Genomic DNA, 12,598 nt, shown 5'->3' on the forward strand with positions numbered 1-12,598 from the left:
GCCGGCCGGACGCGGGTCCTCGCCGCAGCCCTCCTGCCCGCCACAGGGACGGGAACGGCCGCCGGCCGCCGGGAGCGGCCGCGCTAGGCTAGGGCAGCTGAGGGTCGCCGTGCCTCCGGCCCCACAGGCGGCGGCGCCCTGCCGTACCCCTGGCGCGGCCTCGGCCCGGGCGCGCGGGGCCGCTGGCGCACGGCCCGGCCGGCAGCGCGAGGGCAGCTACAGCGGGGCCTTGCCGGGCCCTACTTGATGCCCCTCCCCGCGGCACAGCGCCCTTTCCGGTGCGGGCGGCGAGCATGGTGGGTGTAGGGCTTGGCGCGGCGGCGAGCGGGCCCAGGTCGAGGGTGGCGGCGCCCTTGGGGTGGCGCGCGCGGGTTTCTGGCGGGGCCTCCGCTCGGCGGCCCGCGGGGCCGGCGCGGCCGAGTGGCCTTGCGGGCCTCGGGGCCAGCGCTGTTGGCACTCGCCGCTCCGAGTCCGGGGGCGTTGCGGGCCGGGGAGCGCGCCTGGCGCCTGCCCGAGGCGGGCCCGGCGATGACCGGACGCCGAGCGCGGCAGGGCTGCCTTGGGCGGCGGGCCGGCGCTGAGGGGTCTCGGGGTCTGCGTCGGGCCTGAGAATTGCGTTCGGGCCTCGGCGCCCTTCCGGCGCGTGGTGAAGGGCTCGTTTTGCTCCTTGAGTTTATCACTGGTAAGCTGCCCGCTTTGCTTAGCGTTATTGAAAAAAGTCTGTTAGCTCCCTTCCTCTAGGAAGGATTTAGCCAGACGGAAAAGTGACACAAGTGAGATGGAATCAACCCCATGTTCAGGGTACACAAAGAAATACTTCTTTCTGCTACCAGTTGACTAAGCTATACCTAAACGTCAAGAGATGCTATAATTTCTTGAACTGACAATACATCTGACGTTTTGTTGGTACTTTCTAAAGGGGACACCGCAGAAGGATGTTGTAATAAAACCTGATGCCCCGAGCACGTTACTTTGGGAGAAACATGCAGACTACATAGCTTCGTATGGGACAAAGAAAGATGATTATGTAGGTACCAATTTGTTTTAGCACGGTTGTGGTTTTATTAACAGTAGTAATCAGCTTTATTTGCTTGTTTTGAGTATGGATTAAATGTGCATTCATGTGCTAATTGTTTATTGTCCTGCAATCCAAAGTATAAAAGGAAAAACATTTTATTAATTTTCCCAGGTCTGTGATGAGTTTTGGCATGTATTATCTGAGCACAAATTTGAAGATTATCAATTTAGCTCTAGAATTACTCTGAGACCTTGGAAATGTACTACTTGTTGCTCCTTCTTCCATTAGAATGCATGAGGAGTATATGTATATTTACATGTGTCTGCTTCATAGGACAATGTACTGAGTCTTACCACAGCACAGCTTTGTGCTTACTGGGCTTGATAAACACTTCAACTAGCATCAGTTTTGTAGGTGTAGGTCATTGGATGCAACCCGCAGCAGTTGGATTCCATTTGGTGAAAAATGTCAATAACTGTATGTGTCTGGGAGGAAGAAAGGTTACAATTGTCTTTACTGTCCACAAAATACCTTAACATGGTTGTTCCTGTAGTTAAACACGCCAGCTAAAAGAACTGCATGAAAAAAATAATGCTTACAGGTAGTATAGGTGATGTAACCAATGTTTAGGTAAAAAAATCAGTTTTTAGTGAAACTTCAGGTTGTGGCACTTGTCAGGGAGTTTCATTAAATGATAGAATCACTATTTTTGAGACTTGTTGGGTGGTGACTTGAATGGTAGCATGGATGCCAAGATAATAATGGATGATCTGAAGTGAACTGGTGGCTTACTACTTGCATGTGTTTAACTTGGCATTTAGCTTGATGGCCCTAAACTAGAAAATACAGGGAAGGAGGAGAATGAAGTATATGCACAAACATACAGAGTGTGGGGGCTTAATACATACAAAGTTTTTTATGGGATGGAAAATGTTTGGCATATTATAAACTGTAAATGTTAAATGTATTTTCATTGCTCTGTTTTGATGATGTACTTATCTGATGAAGAACTAAAATAAAGCACTTCTTAGGAGTACTGTATGTCGGAGTATTTGAGGATGAGTGGTGTTTACTGGGGACTGACAGCCATGGATCTCATGGGACAGCTGCACCGAATGAACAAAGAAGAAATTCTGCATTTCATCAAATCTTGTCAACATGAATGTGGTGGAATAAGTGCCAGCATAGGTCATGATCCTCATCTTCTGTATACCCTGAGTGCTGTCCAGGTAAAAGTAACAGGGTAACTGTACAAACAACCATTTGTAATTAATGATTTTGATGATTGCGGATTTAGGAGCCAGGTACTATTGGATATTAATGGCAAAAACTATTTCAGTACCTTACTTAAAAAAAAAAAAAAGTCTAATGGACAAAATTTTAGGATTTAGCTGTGTCACTTCTATAAAAAAAAAATTGTCAGATTTGATGATGTTGTGATGGTAATGCTCATTTACTGGTGACTTTGCGTTCTTGAAAAATTTTGTAACAGTCATCTTGAAATATTTCTTAGCTATAAGTTTTGCTGAAATTCTGTATATAATTAATTTTGGAATTTATAAGATCTTATTAGAGTATATTGAGGTGTGAAAGATGTGTATGGCCAGAGTAATTATACATATATATATACATATATATATATATATATGCATGCACAAAAGCTTGTTTCTTACTTTTGTGTGTATACATATATATACATGTATAATACTTATGTACAGTTGCTACATGTTACAACATAATTATGTAATATTACACAAATATGTGGTTTACATAAAGGTGTATAACTAGCATGTTTACATTTTAGTATTATGCAAATGACACGTTATAGTTGCCGGTTCTCACTGTGTTCCTTCAAATCTGCTTTTTTTCTGTATAGCTAAAAAGTCATAGCAGTCTGTTACACATTTTATTTGACGCTTGCTCCTTCCATGAGGAAAAAAAAATATATTACTGTCAATCTTTTTTCACCATAGCAGTCGCCATTGTAGATTTAATTTCTCACCATCTAGTCTTTTTTCCTTCTTATGCAAGCTGCGGTGGAAAATAGTACGTAGAGGTTCAGAAGCTTTTAAATAATTGCTGGTTTGCTTGTGCAATATATCTCTAGTCCAGTCTCAGGGAAGAAATATTTATATAGTGTTACAAATAAGTTAACACTATTTACCTGATTTACATTATTAAAACATCCTGTTTTAAGAAGAAAATGTTTTGGGTTCTGTGGTGTTTGATTTGAAACCCCTAGGTAGGACAGAAAAATGTGTTCTTGGGTCAGTGATGATTGTTGGCATGTATTACCTGATCTAAAGTTGATGTTCATCACCACTTCAGCTCTAGAATTACTCTGAGACCCAGGAAACTAGAGTTTCTTTAGGCTACGGCCTTTGAGCTTTTCCAAACTCTCCAATCAAATTCCTTTCACAAAGCCTAATAAAATAGGGCTAATAGGGCTACTAACATGGTGGAGGGCCTGGAGGGGAAGATGTATGAGGAGCGGCTGAGGTCACTTGGCCTGTTCAGCCTGGAAAAGAGGAGGCTGAGGGGAGACCTCATCAAGGTCTACAGCTTCCTCACAAGGGGGAGTGAAGGGACAGGTGCTGATCTATTCTCTTTAGTCACCAGTGATAGGACCCAAGGGAGTGGTGTCAAACTGAGGCAGGGGAGGTTCAGGCTGGATATCAGGAAGAGGCTCTTCACTGAGAAGGTTTTCGCACACTGGAATGGCCTCCCCAGGGATGTAGTCAAGGCACCAAGCCTGTTGGAGTTTAAGAAGCGTTTGGACTGCGCTCTTAGTCATATGGTCTGAATTTTTATGTAGACCTGTGTGGTGCCAGGAGTTGGACTCGATGATCCTTGTGGGTCCCTTCCAACTTGGGATATTCTATGATTCTATGAAAATATATGGAGAAGGGGGTACATTTGGAGAAAATATATGGAGAAGGGTTGTTTACATTTGTGTTAGAGAAGTATAGTTCTTAGATTAATACCTGATATTACTAGGAGGTATTTTGATAGTAATGTACCTCTAGACATGGAGAGTTGAAAATTGCAAATGCCTGGTTTAAAGTTTGTACACATAACCAGCGTGTCGCAACGAGCACGCGTATTCTCAATTCACAAACACTGTTTAGTGCCATGTACACATCCAGAATGTTTAAAGGGTCACACCATGTCTTCCTTTGATCACAATTAATGGTAATGTGTTCAGATTTCCTTTTGAGGGAGCATGCTAGGGTATTAGATTTTTCTGATGGAGTTGCATGGTGTTTTGTGTTTTTTCCGCATTTCCATAATTATTTTTAAATTAAATAGTAGCTAGCAATTGGAAGACTCCAGCTAAGTCTAGGTATTCATAGTTGTTGGTATTTTTTGGGATTGACATAGTGTTTGTTAGTTTCAATTGTTCTTCCTACTTCTAATTGTTCTTTCTGTTATGCTATTTATAATAAATTCTTAATTACTCTTCACAAATTATGCAAGTTGTGAGTAAAAATGTGCAGCCATATGGGGCTCAAAAGCAATATTGTTGCTTCCAGATGACATTCTGTAATAGGGGTCTGCTGGCTCAAATCACTGCTAGCTCAGAGATCTTTGTATTCCCTAGTATGACCTTTATTTTTCCTTCAGAATATATTCATTGTGCAGTTTGTGTCTATTCATATTGTTCATATTTTTTATTGAATTGTTACAATTTGCCATTATATTTAAGATTTGAATGTAAGACTTTTTTAAAAAAGATGACAAAACCAAGCTAACTATTTGAAGCTAATCTCTGCTAGCAGGCCTTGGCTGTAAGTGATATTACTGGCTGTTTAAATTGCATATATACAAATAGCAGCATTGCACAAACTGCATGTTTAGAAGTCTAGGGTGTTATCCCATCACAGATTTCACCTATAATCAAATAAATCTGCTGTCTTACGTAATGCTAACAAAAATAAGTAAACCTGGTTATGCTATAAAAGGGTGAGCTGGGAGTTAGAAAGTTACAAAGCTTGGAGTTCAGCTTGAATTGTCTATATTTTCATTTCAGAAGTTTTTCGCTAGTGATAGATGAACTGCAGAGAATCAAACCTAATTTTAATAAATCTTAGCAAATACTATTCATAATCAGTTAAAGTCTCTTACAAGTCCAGAAACTGTTTTTAATAAACGAGTTTGAAAAACCTTTGCTTCTCTTTGATTTTTACTGTGGCTTTCTTTCCAGATTCTTATCTTATATGATAGTCTCCATGTTGTTGATGTAAATAAAATTGTTGAATATATACAGAACCTGCAAAAAGAAGATGGATCATTTGCTGGAGACAAATGGGGTAATTTTTAGATCTTTAAAATTAAGCAACTAGGTTGACATGTGTAAGTCTATGAACTTAAGTGTCCTTGGATGGTGTTTTTGCTTGAACACTTGCTTCCCGAGTTATGAAAGAGGAGGTTTTGTGAAAAATGAAGTCTTGTTTTACTCATTTCTGAAGGATTCTACGCGTGAGTTTCATTACTATTTTTAAAAATAAATTGTCCAGCTGTTAAAGTAGAAAACCTTTGGGCACTTCTATCTGACAGTACTTGCATACATCAGATACACCGTTCCCTAAGGAATATTTTACGCTTGCTATTTCATAACTCACTGTTATGACCTTTAACTGTGCAGGCTACATTTTTCACTACATGGGAATGAGGAAAAAAGCCTGCTTTTGTTCTCATCAACTTCTGTTAATAGTGATTCTTGTTTCTGCACATAAGTTACTTATGAACAAAGCTGGTAACTTTTAAGCTGTAGCATAATCATTTAGTCACTTTAAAAAATACTTATCCCCATGGAAAGCTTAAGTTGTAATAGTCGGTTGCTTATCATTTGTTACTGTTCTAGTAAAATTCATCAGTTAATATCACAGTAGTATATCTGTGCTACTGTAAAGTTAGCTGTTATGCTCTGTGTTAAAACCGGTTGTAGTTTGCTGCCTCCTTCTGGTTAAAGTACTGAATCAAATTTGGTGAATGCACAGTGGGTTTGTTTGTAAAATGCAGTTACAATTGAAGAAGTGTGATACCTGATGTAGTACAGAACAGTGTGGATTCATTTTATTAGTTTGTAGATTTCTTAAGGAGGAAACTCCTGTATCAGTTTGACCAAAAAAAAAAAAAGGCGTTTGTAAAGCATTTGTTAAATGTTTGTGCCTGGATTACGTTTTAAGTATTAACTTAAAATACTAATTTTCCACTGTGTGTTTTAGGAGAGTTATATTATTACGGACTTTCTCAGCGATAGGTGTGTCTTTTTGGTTTTACTTCCAGGTGTAAGTATGTTAAACAAAACTTGAAATTCTAGTCACTTTTGATCTAATAACAAAAATAGTGCCTACTTATGCATAAGGATCAGAGAGCATGAAATGTTGAAGGCAGATCAAGAGTTGTCCTATTTTTTCTTTTTTTTTGAATCCATTGCTCTGCCATTATCCAGTAGGGCAGCAGAGAGTTTGTTTGCTGTTAGTGCAGTAAACAGATCATTGACTTGTAACATGCACTTTGTAAATTGAGGAAATAATCATGGGTTGTAAAAGGAAGGAGTACGGAGACATTTTGGTTGATCTGTGTTGCTGTTTGCACATTTGTTCCATATTTTCAGTGGTGATTTTAAAAGTACTGTTGTTAGTCATAAAAATAACTAATTCTGAACTTCTGTATTTTAGGAGAAATAGATACAAGGTTCTCCTTCTGTGCTGCAGCAACTCTTGCACTTCTGGTAAGTCCTAAATCATCACATGAACAAGTACAATGTTTTATTATTGGTGTATAGCTGAAGCTTCTGCTGTTGATCAGTCTGGCTGAACATACAATGTATTAGTCGCCTTTGTGACTTGCAGGGAAAACTGGATACTATTGACGTGGGGAAAGCAGTAGAATTTGTTTTGTCCTGTATGAACTTCGATGGAGGATTTGGCTGTAGACCGGGTTCTGAGTCACATGCGGGACAGGTGAGTTATTTTACATGAAAGTGTTTTAAATTAGTAAGCATCACATAGTACCTGTTTGTTTTTTGACATCTGTCATTTTTTATTGATGCCAATTGATGAACCTTTGTTTCCCAAATGTCCATTTCTAGTCCCTTAGTTAAATTAAATGAACAAATAGGTAGGTAGATATGAGAAGCTAGGTTTTCTTTAATGGAAAAATAGAATTTTTCTAAAAGGTGAAATGTGCTTATTTTATGTCATGTTTGTATCACATTTGCAGGACTATATTCTTCGAGATCTTCCTGCATTTAGTCTAAGTGTTCAGTTTTTAAATATACAAAACACTTATGTCTGTAATTTTAGATCTATTGTTGCACAGGATTTTTGGCTATTACGGACCAGTTGCATCAAATAAATGCTGACTTGTTGGGTTGGTGGCTTTGTGAACGTCAGTTACCTTCTGGAGGTCTCAACGGACGACCAGAGAAGGTATTAGGTGGCTTCTTCTGTTTGTTCAAAGCTTAATTGAGAGTATTTTTCTAAAGCTGATGGCTTTATGGGAAATGTCATGACTTTTTATGAAATGCTTTGTAAACTCCTCAAAGGATTCAATCCTTCATTTTGATTCTCCATTTTGTCAGTAGCACTTGTGCGCTCCTTTGTTATTTATAGTTTAGGAGCCTCAGTTTAGGAAAGTATGCACTAAAGTATGTCTTGCTGACCACTGCAACCAGTGTCCTATTAAATCAGGGTTTGGGTATTTTATGACCCTGGGAGTGATCCCTTCTGTAGGATTTGTACAAAAATCAGTGCTTTACTGGATGTTAATCGTGGGTATAATTTATGTTTCCTATCACAGTAAGAGATTGGTGTAACCTCGAATAATCTCCACTGGCAAAGAGATAACACCCCCCCCCCCCCCCCCCCCCCCCACCCCCCCCCCCCCCCCCCCCCAAAAAAAAAAAGGTTGATAGGAAGCTTGTTCTTACTTATGAAAAAGATGCTGTAGATTTGTAGCCTTTCCCACACAAGGTGAAGACTGTTTCACAGTCACATTCTTGTGCTTTCTTGGAAAGGCAAAGAGGTTATGTAAAAAGACTGCATTGAGTAGCTTGCTTCTCATACACCCAAAGAAATTCTTAAGTGTTGTTTCTATACAATGTTGTTATGATAGCACAGCTAGGAGTTTGCAGAATCACCCCCAAAAAAAGGCAACATCAAGTTTAAAACAAAATTGAATAATACTCTTTCTCTGTTTGTCAGTTACCTGATGTATGCTATTCATGGTGGGTTCTAGCATCTCTGAAGATGATTGGTAGGCTACATTGGATTGACAGAGAGAAACTGCGCTGCTTTATTTTGGCTTGCCAGGATGAGGAGACTGGAGGATTTGCTGACAGACCAGGAGATATGGTAAATAATCCTCAGTTAAATAAAGTTTACTTAATAGAAATTTTAAACTTAAAAATTATGTTTCATGTTTGAATGTAACTTGTGATCCAGATTTGAGCATTTTGCAGAGCTGCAGCAAATGCTGCAGTTGGGAAAGAATAAAGTAGAGTTGCTTTAGAAGGCTTATATATTTGTATAATAATATTTGTTTTACATTATTTATTAATTTATTTATAAATATTAATATCAATAGCATTAATATTAATATTTATGTATTTATATTTATTAATTCTTTATAATAATATTTTTATATTGCACTTGCTCTGGAGTATCGCTCGCTGAAGTCAGCTGCTGTTCCCATAGCATATACCACACTGTCTCACGAAACCACTTAGAAGATCTTGCTAAAAATACTGACTTCTGTTTTTTTAAACAATTTGCAAGCATCTAGAGACCACAAGTTAAGTAGTCTTCAGATCTCTTGGTGCTTTTGCCTGATCCGTGTAAGTCAATGCTCAGAATCCCTAAATGCCACCAAATAAATCTTCTCACTGGCATTGCTCTGAGGGAGGAAGAAACTTTGATAACGTTACGAAGAGGCTGCTGGTATGGATTTTTTCCTTTTCTCTGACCCAGTACTCTCTCCTGAAAGAGCAATTCTGTTTTCTATGGTTTCAAGTAATTGTGATTGTATAGGTAAAATGGCAAATAGAGACCATATCTTCAAAGGGTCAAATAAAATTTATTATGAGATTGTAGTGCAACTACTCTAGAACGCTTGGCTGCTTATCTGTAAAAGGTCGGGGGAAATCTTAGCTATTTTTATTACAGCTGTCAATGTCCTTCCTCCACAAATGCATTAACATGGTTAACAGTTGGACTTGATGATCTTAGAGGTCTTTTTCAACCTAAATGATTCTAAGAACTGGAGTAGCTTTCTGTTTCTTTGTGAGCTGATACACCCTTCCCACTTGGAGGAGAGAGAAATCTCTTAACTCTGGTGTGTCATTTGGAAAATGTTTTGGTATTGTTAACATCGAAAGGTTTTTGTATGTATAAGGAACTTGCAGAAAGACTCTTCAGAATGCTCCAAGAAAAGGTTGGTACTTAGTCTTAATGCTTTTGTGACTGAGATTAAACTTATTTCTGATGTGCTAAAAGAACAAATTTGCAGAGCCTTTCTTCTGTATCTAGTGCTGTCACATTTGTTTTTTTTTGGGTGTTATATTATCAGCCTTTTTTTATTTTTACCAGTCTTTTTTTACCATATCCCTTTGAAATACGGGCACTTCCATAAAAATGTCAATGTGTACAGGTTTTGGCATTGCCCCTGGAGGAATTAATTCCTGACAGATCCTTTTTATTTTTTTTTTTTAGATCTAGATCGTAGCCTTGTAATTTAACATTATGATTGTATTTCAGATTTTGAACCACTCGTCATCTTAAGTTCCAAGCAACCAGTTCTTGGTAACTTAATTTAGTGGTTGTACTTAACTAGCTCTTATTATAATTCAGCAGGTTATCCTGTTTGTATTTTGCTTTAAAAAATCCAGAAAGGAGCAGAGGATGACAGCAGTAGCTATACTTCCTAAGAATACAGTCTGTTCATAAATAGGTTGAATTTGTCATTTAATTTGCAAACTTATCGGTTGGAAATACATGCCCTTCTGGGCCTGCCCATCTGTACAAGGCAAGTCTCTCACCTGTCCTCAAGTGTACTTGATTATTATTTTATGTACTTTTTTTTCCTAGCCCCTTCTATAATTTTGGGAAGAAACAAATAAGCATATATGTCTATGTGCTTTGGCCATACCTGTAATGTGGTTGCAAAACAACTGAGGAACAAGGCTTGTTATGCTAGTATAGTTTCAACCTTTTAGGCTGTGATGCCGTTGGGGCTCACAACATGATAACCTTGCTCAATTTACTGCAGCGTAGAACCTTTGCAAGAAGATCTAGAAGTTCCACTAATACAAACAGAATGTATGGTGCACCATATATCACAGGTAATTTTGGATTTGATTTCATAGAATGGCCAATTAACTCCACTGGCAGGATGCTTATGCCATGAGACTGAATAGTCTGCTGCAGTTATGTGATGATTTATGCTTTTGGGGAAACTTCATACAGTGAGGGAGTACTTTGATATCAAATAACTGGTGCACTCTTTTTTTTTTTTTTTTTCCCCTTCCTTGTGTTTTTTCTTTTCGCTTTTATAGCATAGTAGGTTGCTGCTCTCAAGATTTTTATAGCACAGCTCTTTATTCAGAGATCATTAAACAACATTATACTGTTGCTGAAGACCAAATGGGGAATTTATGGAAGTGATACTTGTAGATGACTGTATTTGCCTATTAAATTTTTTTTGTATTTGCTTCTGCTATCCTGTTGTTAATGGAGACATGTCTGCCTCTCTGGGTAGATCATACTATCTTAACTGCATGCTGTGGGAGTTTTGCTGGTGTATGTTGGTGGGCAATACAAGTGACAGTTTGCAGCTGTAGTGTTGTCTTCCACCATGCAGGCTTACAGTTCTCTTGCTAACAAACAGAAGCTTCATCCCATACAAATGAAAAAAAAAATGTTTTTTTGGAAATGGACACAAACTTTCTTTCTTCTCCCAGGTGGATCCATTTCATACTTTATTTGGAATTGCTGGACTATCCTTACTAGGAGAAGAACAAATTAAGGCTGTCAATCCTGTCTTCTGTATGCCAGAAGATGTCCTACGAAGAATAAATGTACAGCCTGAGCTTGTGAGCTAAGCCTTATAGAGACAGAAGGTTGATGCCCTGTTGTTTTGGTTTTACTGATTGGAAGTCATCTCTGAAGCTTGTTAGCATATTCTTCTTTGAGATGTGTTTACATTATTATAGTAAAGCAGTAGCTTTACTGTGAGCTTTGTCACTTTGTAAACTGTATCAGAACAGGCTTGTTTTAATAATCTGAGTGTAACATGGTCTTTGGTTGTATATAAGGTGTAGAAACCTTTCTAATCTTTATTTAAATATATGGGCCTTGGGAGTTTTTATTTGAATAATCAAGTCAAAGCAATAGTTTGGTTTTAATTTCTTCTGTTCCTGCAATATCAACCATGGTAGTATCTGTCCTTACGTAAGCATATTTTGATGGTGGATCACACAAAGCACTTTAAATGAATATGGGGAAAACCCCTTCTTAAGCCATGTACGTAATGCCACACGTGTGTATTTAATTCTGCCTGTTAATGCTTGCTTTTACTTTTATATACTGAGATGCAAGCTTTTACTTCTGATAGTAATTGATACCACTGAAAACAACAAAAAAGTTCTATTAAATAAAAACATTCAGTTATTGATAGATGAAGTCCCTTTAGGCAAAATTTCACTGATAGTTGAAATGGAAGATACCTTGAGTGTACATATATTGAAAATTGCTAACATTTATCATTCTAGGGAAAGTCTTCAGAGGACAGTGACTTGCAGCTGAATATAATGCTGTTCCTAAATTTGTTGCTGTTGGATTAAAATTCTGCTTTTGTAGATTTTGAAATAACACTTTATTATGGTGTAATTGAGAATAAAATTAGCCATGGGAAATATTTCTCTGAAGGATGAAGTCCTTTTTGTCTTTGCAGAAACCTGTTACTTTACATCTACCACACATGACTGAGACTGAATGGTATTCTGGTACACTGTAAAAGGTAGTGTAGGAGAAGTCTTTGATAATCTCTGTCCATATGCTTAAGGGAGGTCTAAAGCTGGTTCAACAGTTTTAAAACCAAGTGATTTAGTTTTATCCAGCCTATTCACGTTAGTAGAGAGTAAGACAGAACAGAAATAGACAATAACTTTTTGGTAGACCTCTACTTGTTTGGAAAATCAAAGAGAATGAGTGTAAATGTTCACATATGATTTTTTCTGAACCTTTTTCTCCAAAATCTTTTAGATGTGGTTTAAAAACAAAAGCACTTCACTTTTAGCTGTCCAGTTTCCTGATGAATTATTTGGTCAAAGGCTGGAATTTTTCTTTCAAGGTTTGAAAAAAGTCATGGTAGGGTTTTTGTTGAGTGCAAGGGAATAAGAGCACTGATCTTTATTTGTAAAGTCAAATAGAAACTTAAAAAAAATCACATTCCAGGTTACCTTTGCAAGTGCCACTTGTTTATCAAAGTGGTCACTCTTCAGTAGATAGGAATTTGCTATTTTTTTCTCCCATGATGTATAAACATAATAGAATTATCTTCAGAATTTCTAGTCTA

At 38.2% G+C, this 12,598-nt stretch overlaps 1 protein-coding gene and 2 non-coding genes across 5 annotated transcripts; all 3 read left to right on the forward strand.

Moving 5' to 3' along the window:
• Window positions 1-143: 143 nt before the first annotated feature.
• On the forward strand, window positions 144-11,940 carry RABGGTB (Rab geranylgeranyltransferase subunit beta). Of its 3 annotated transcripts, none has more exons than XM_035564371.2 (9): window positions 144-296; window positions 920-1,027; window positions 2,050-2,247; window positions 5,223-5,328; window positions 6,703-6,755; window positions 6,877-6,987; window positions 7,330-7,455; window positions 8,230-8,379; window positions 10,983-11,940. In XM_035564371.2, exons 1-9 carry the CDS (start codon window positions 294-296, stop codon window positions 11,121-11,123), a joined length of 996 nt encoding a protein of 331 aa, XP_035420264.1. In that variant the 5' UTR covers window positions 144-293; the 3' UTR covers window positions 11,124-11,940. The 3 variants fall into 3 exon arrangements, with proteins under 3 accessions (XP_035420264.1, XP_035420268.1, XP_035420267.1); XM_035564375.2 differs by having other exon boundaries at window positions 279-296; window positions 2,027-2,247; XM_035564374.2 differs by lacking the exon at window positions 144-296 and adding an exon at window positions 547-682.
• On the forward strand, window positions 1,189-1,271 carry LOC118256997 (small nucleolar RNA SNORD45). Its single transcript, XR_004781432.1, has one exon. It is a non-coding gene; the product is annotated as a small nucleolar RNA SNORD45 (small nucleolar RNA).
• Window positions 3,285-3,369, forward strand: LOC118256996 (small nucleolar RNA SNORD45). Its single transcript, XR_004781431.1, has one exon. It is a non-coding gene; the product is annotated as a small nucleolar RNA SNORD45 (small nucleolar RNA).
• Window positions 11,941-12,598: the final 658 nt, after the last annotated feature.

This window comes from Cygnus atratus, chromosome 8 (assembly GCF_013377495.2).
Source record: "Cygnus atratus isolate AKBS03 ecotype Queensland, Australia chromosome 8, CAtr_DNAZoo_HiC_assembly, whole genome shotgun sequence".
In the NCBI taxonomy this organism is placed as follows: domain Eukaryota; kingdom Metazoa; phylum Chordata; class Aves; order Anseriformes; family Anatidae; genus Cygnus; species Cygnus atratus.

What these genes read in the sequence shown, in the direction of transcription:
- RABGGTB (XM_035564371.2), top strand. An exon ending in GGACAAAGAAAGATGATTAT is followed by an intron (nt 1,028 to 2,049) that starts GTAGGTACCAAT and finishes AGCACTTCTTAG; the next exon opens with GAGTACTGTATGTCGGAGTA. An exon ending in ATACCCTGAGTGCTGTCCAG is followed by an intron (nt 2,248 to 5,222) that starts GTAAAAGTAACA and finishes CTTTCTTTCCAG; the next exon opens with ATTCTTATCTTATATGATAG.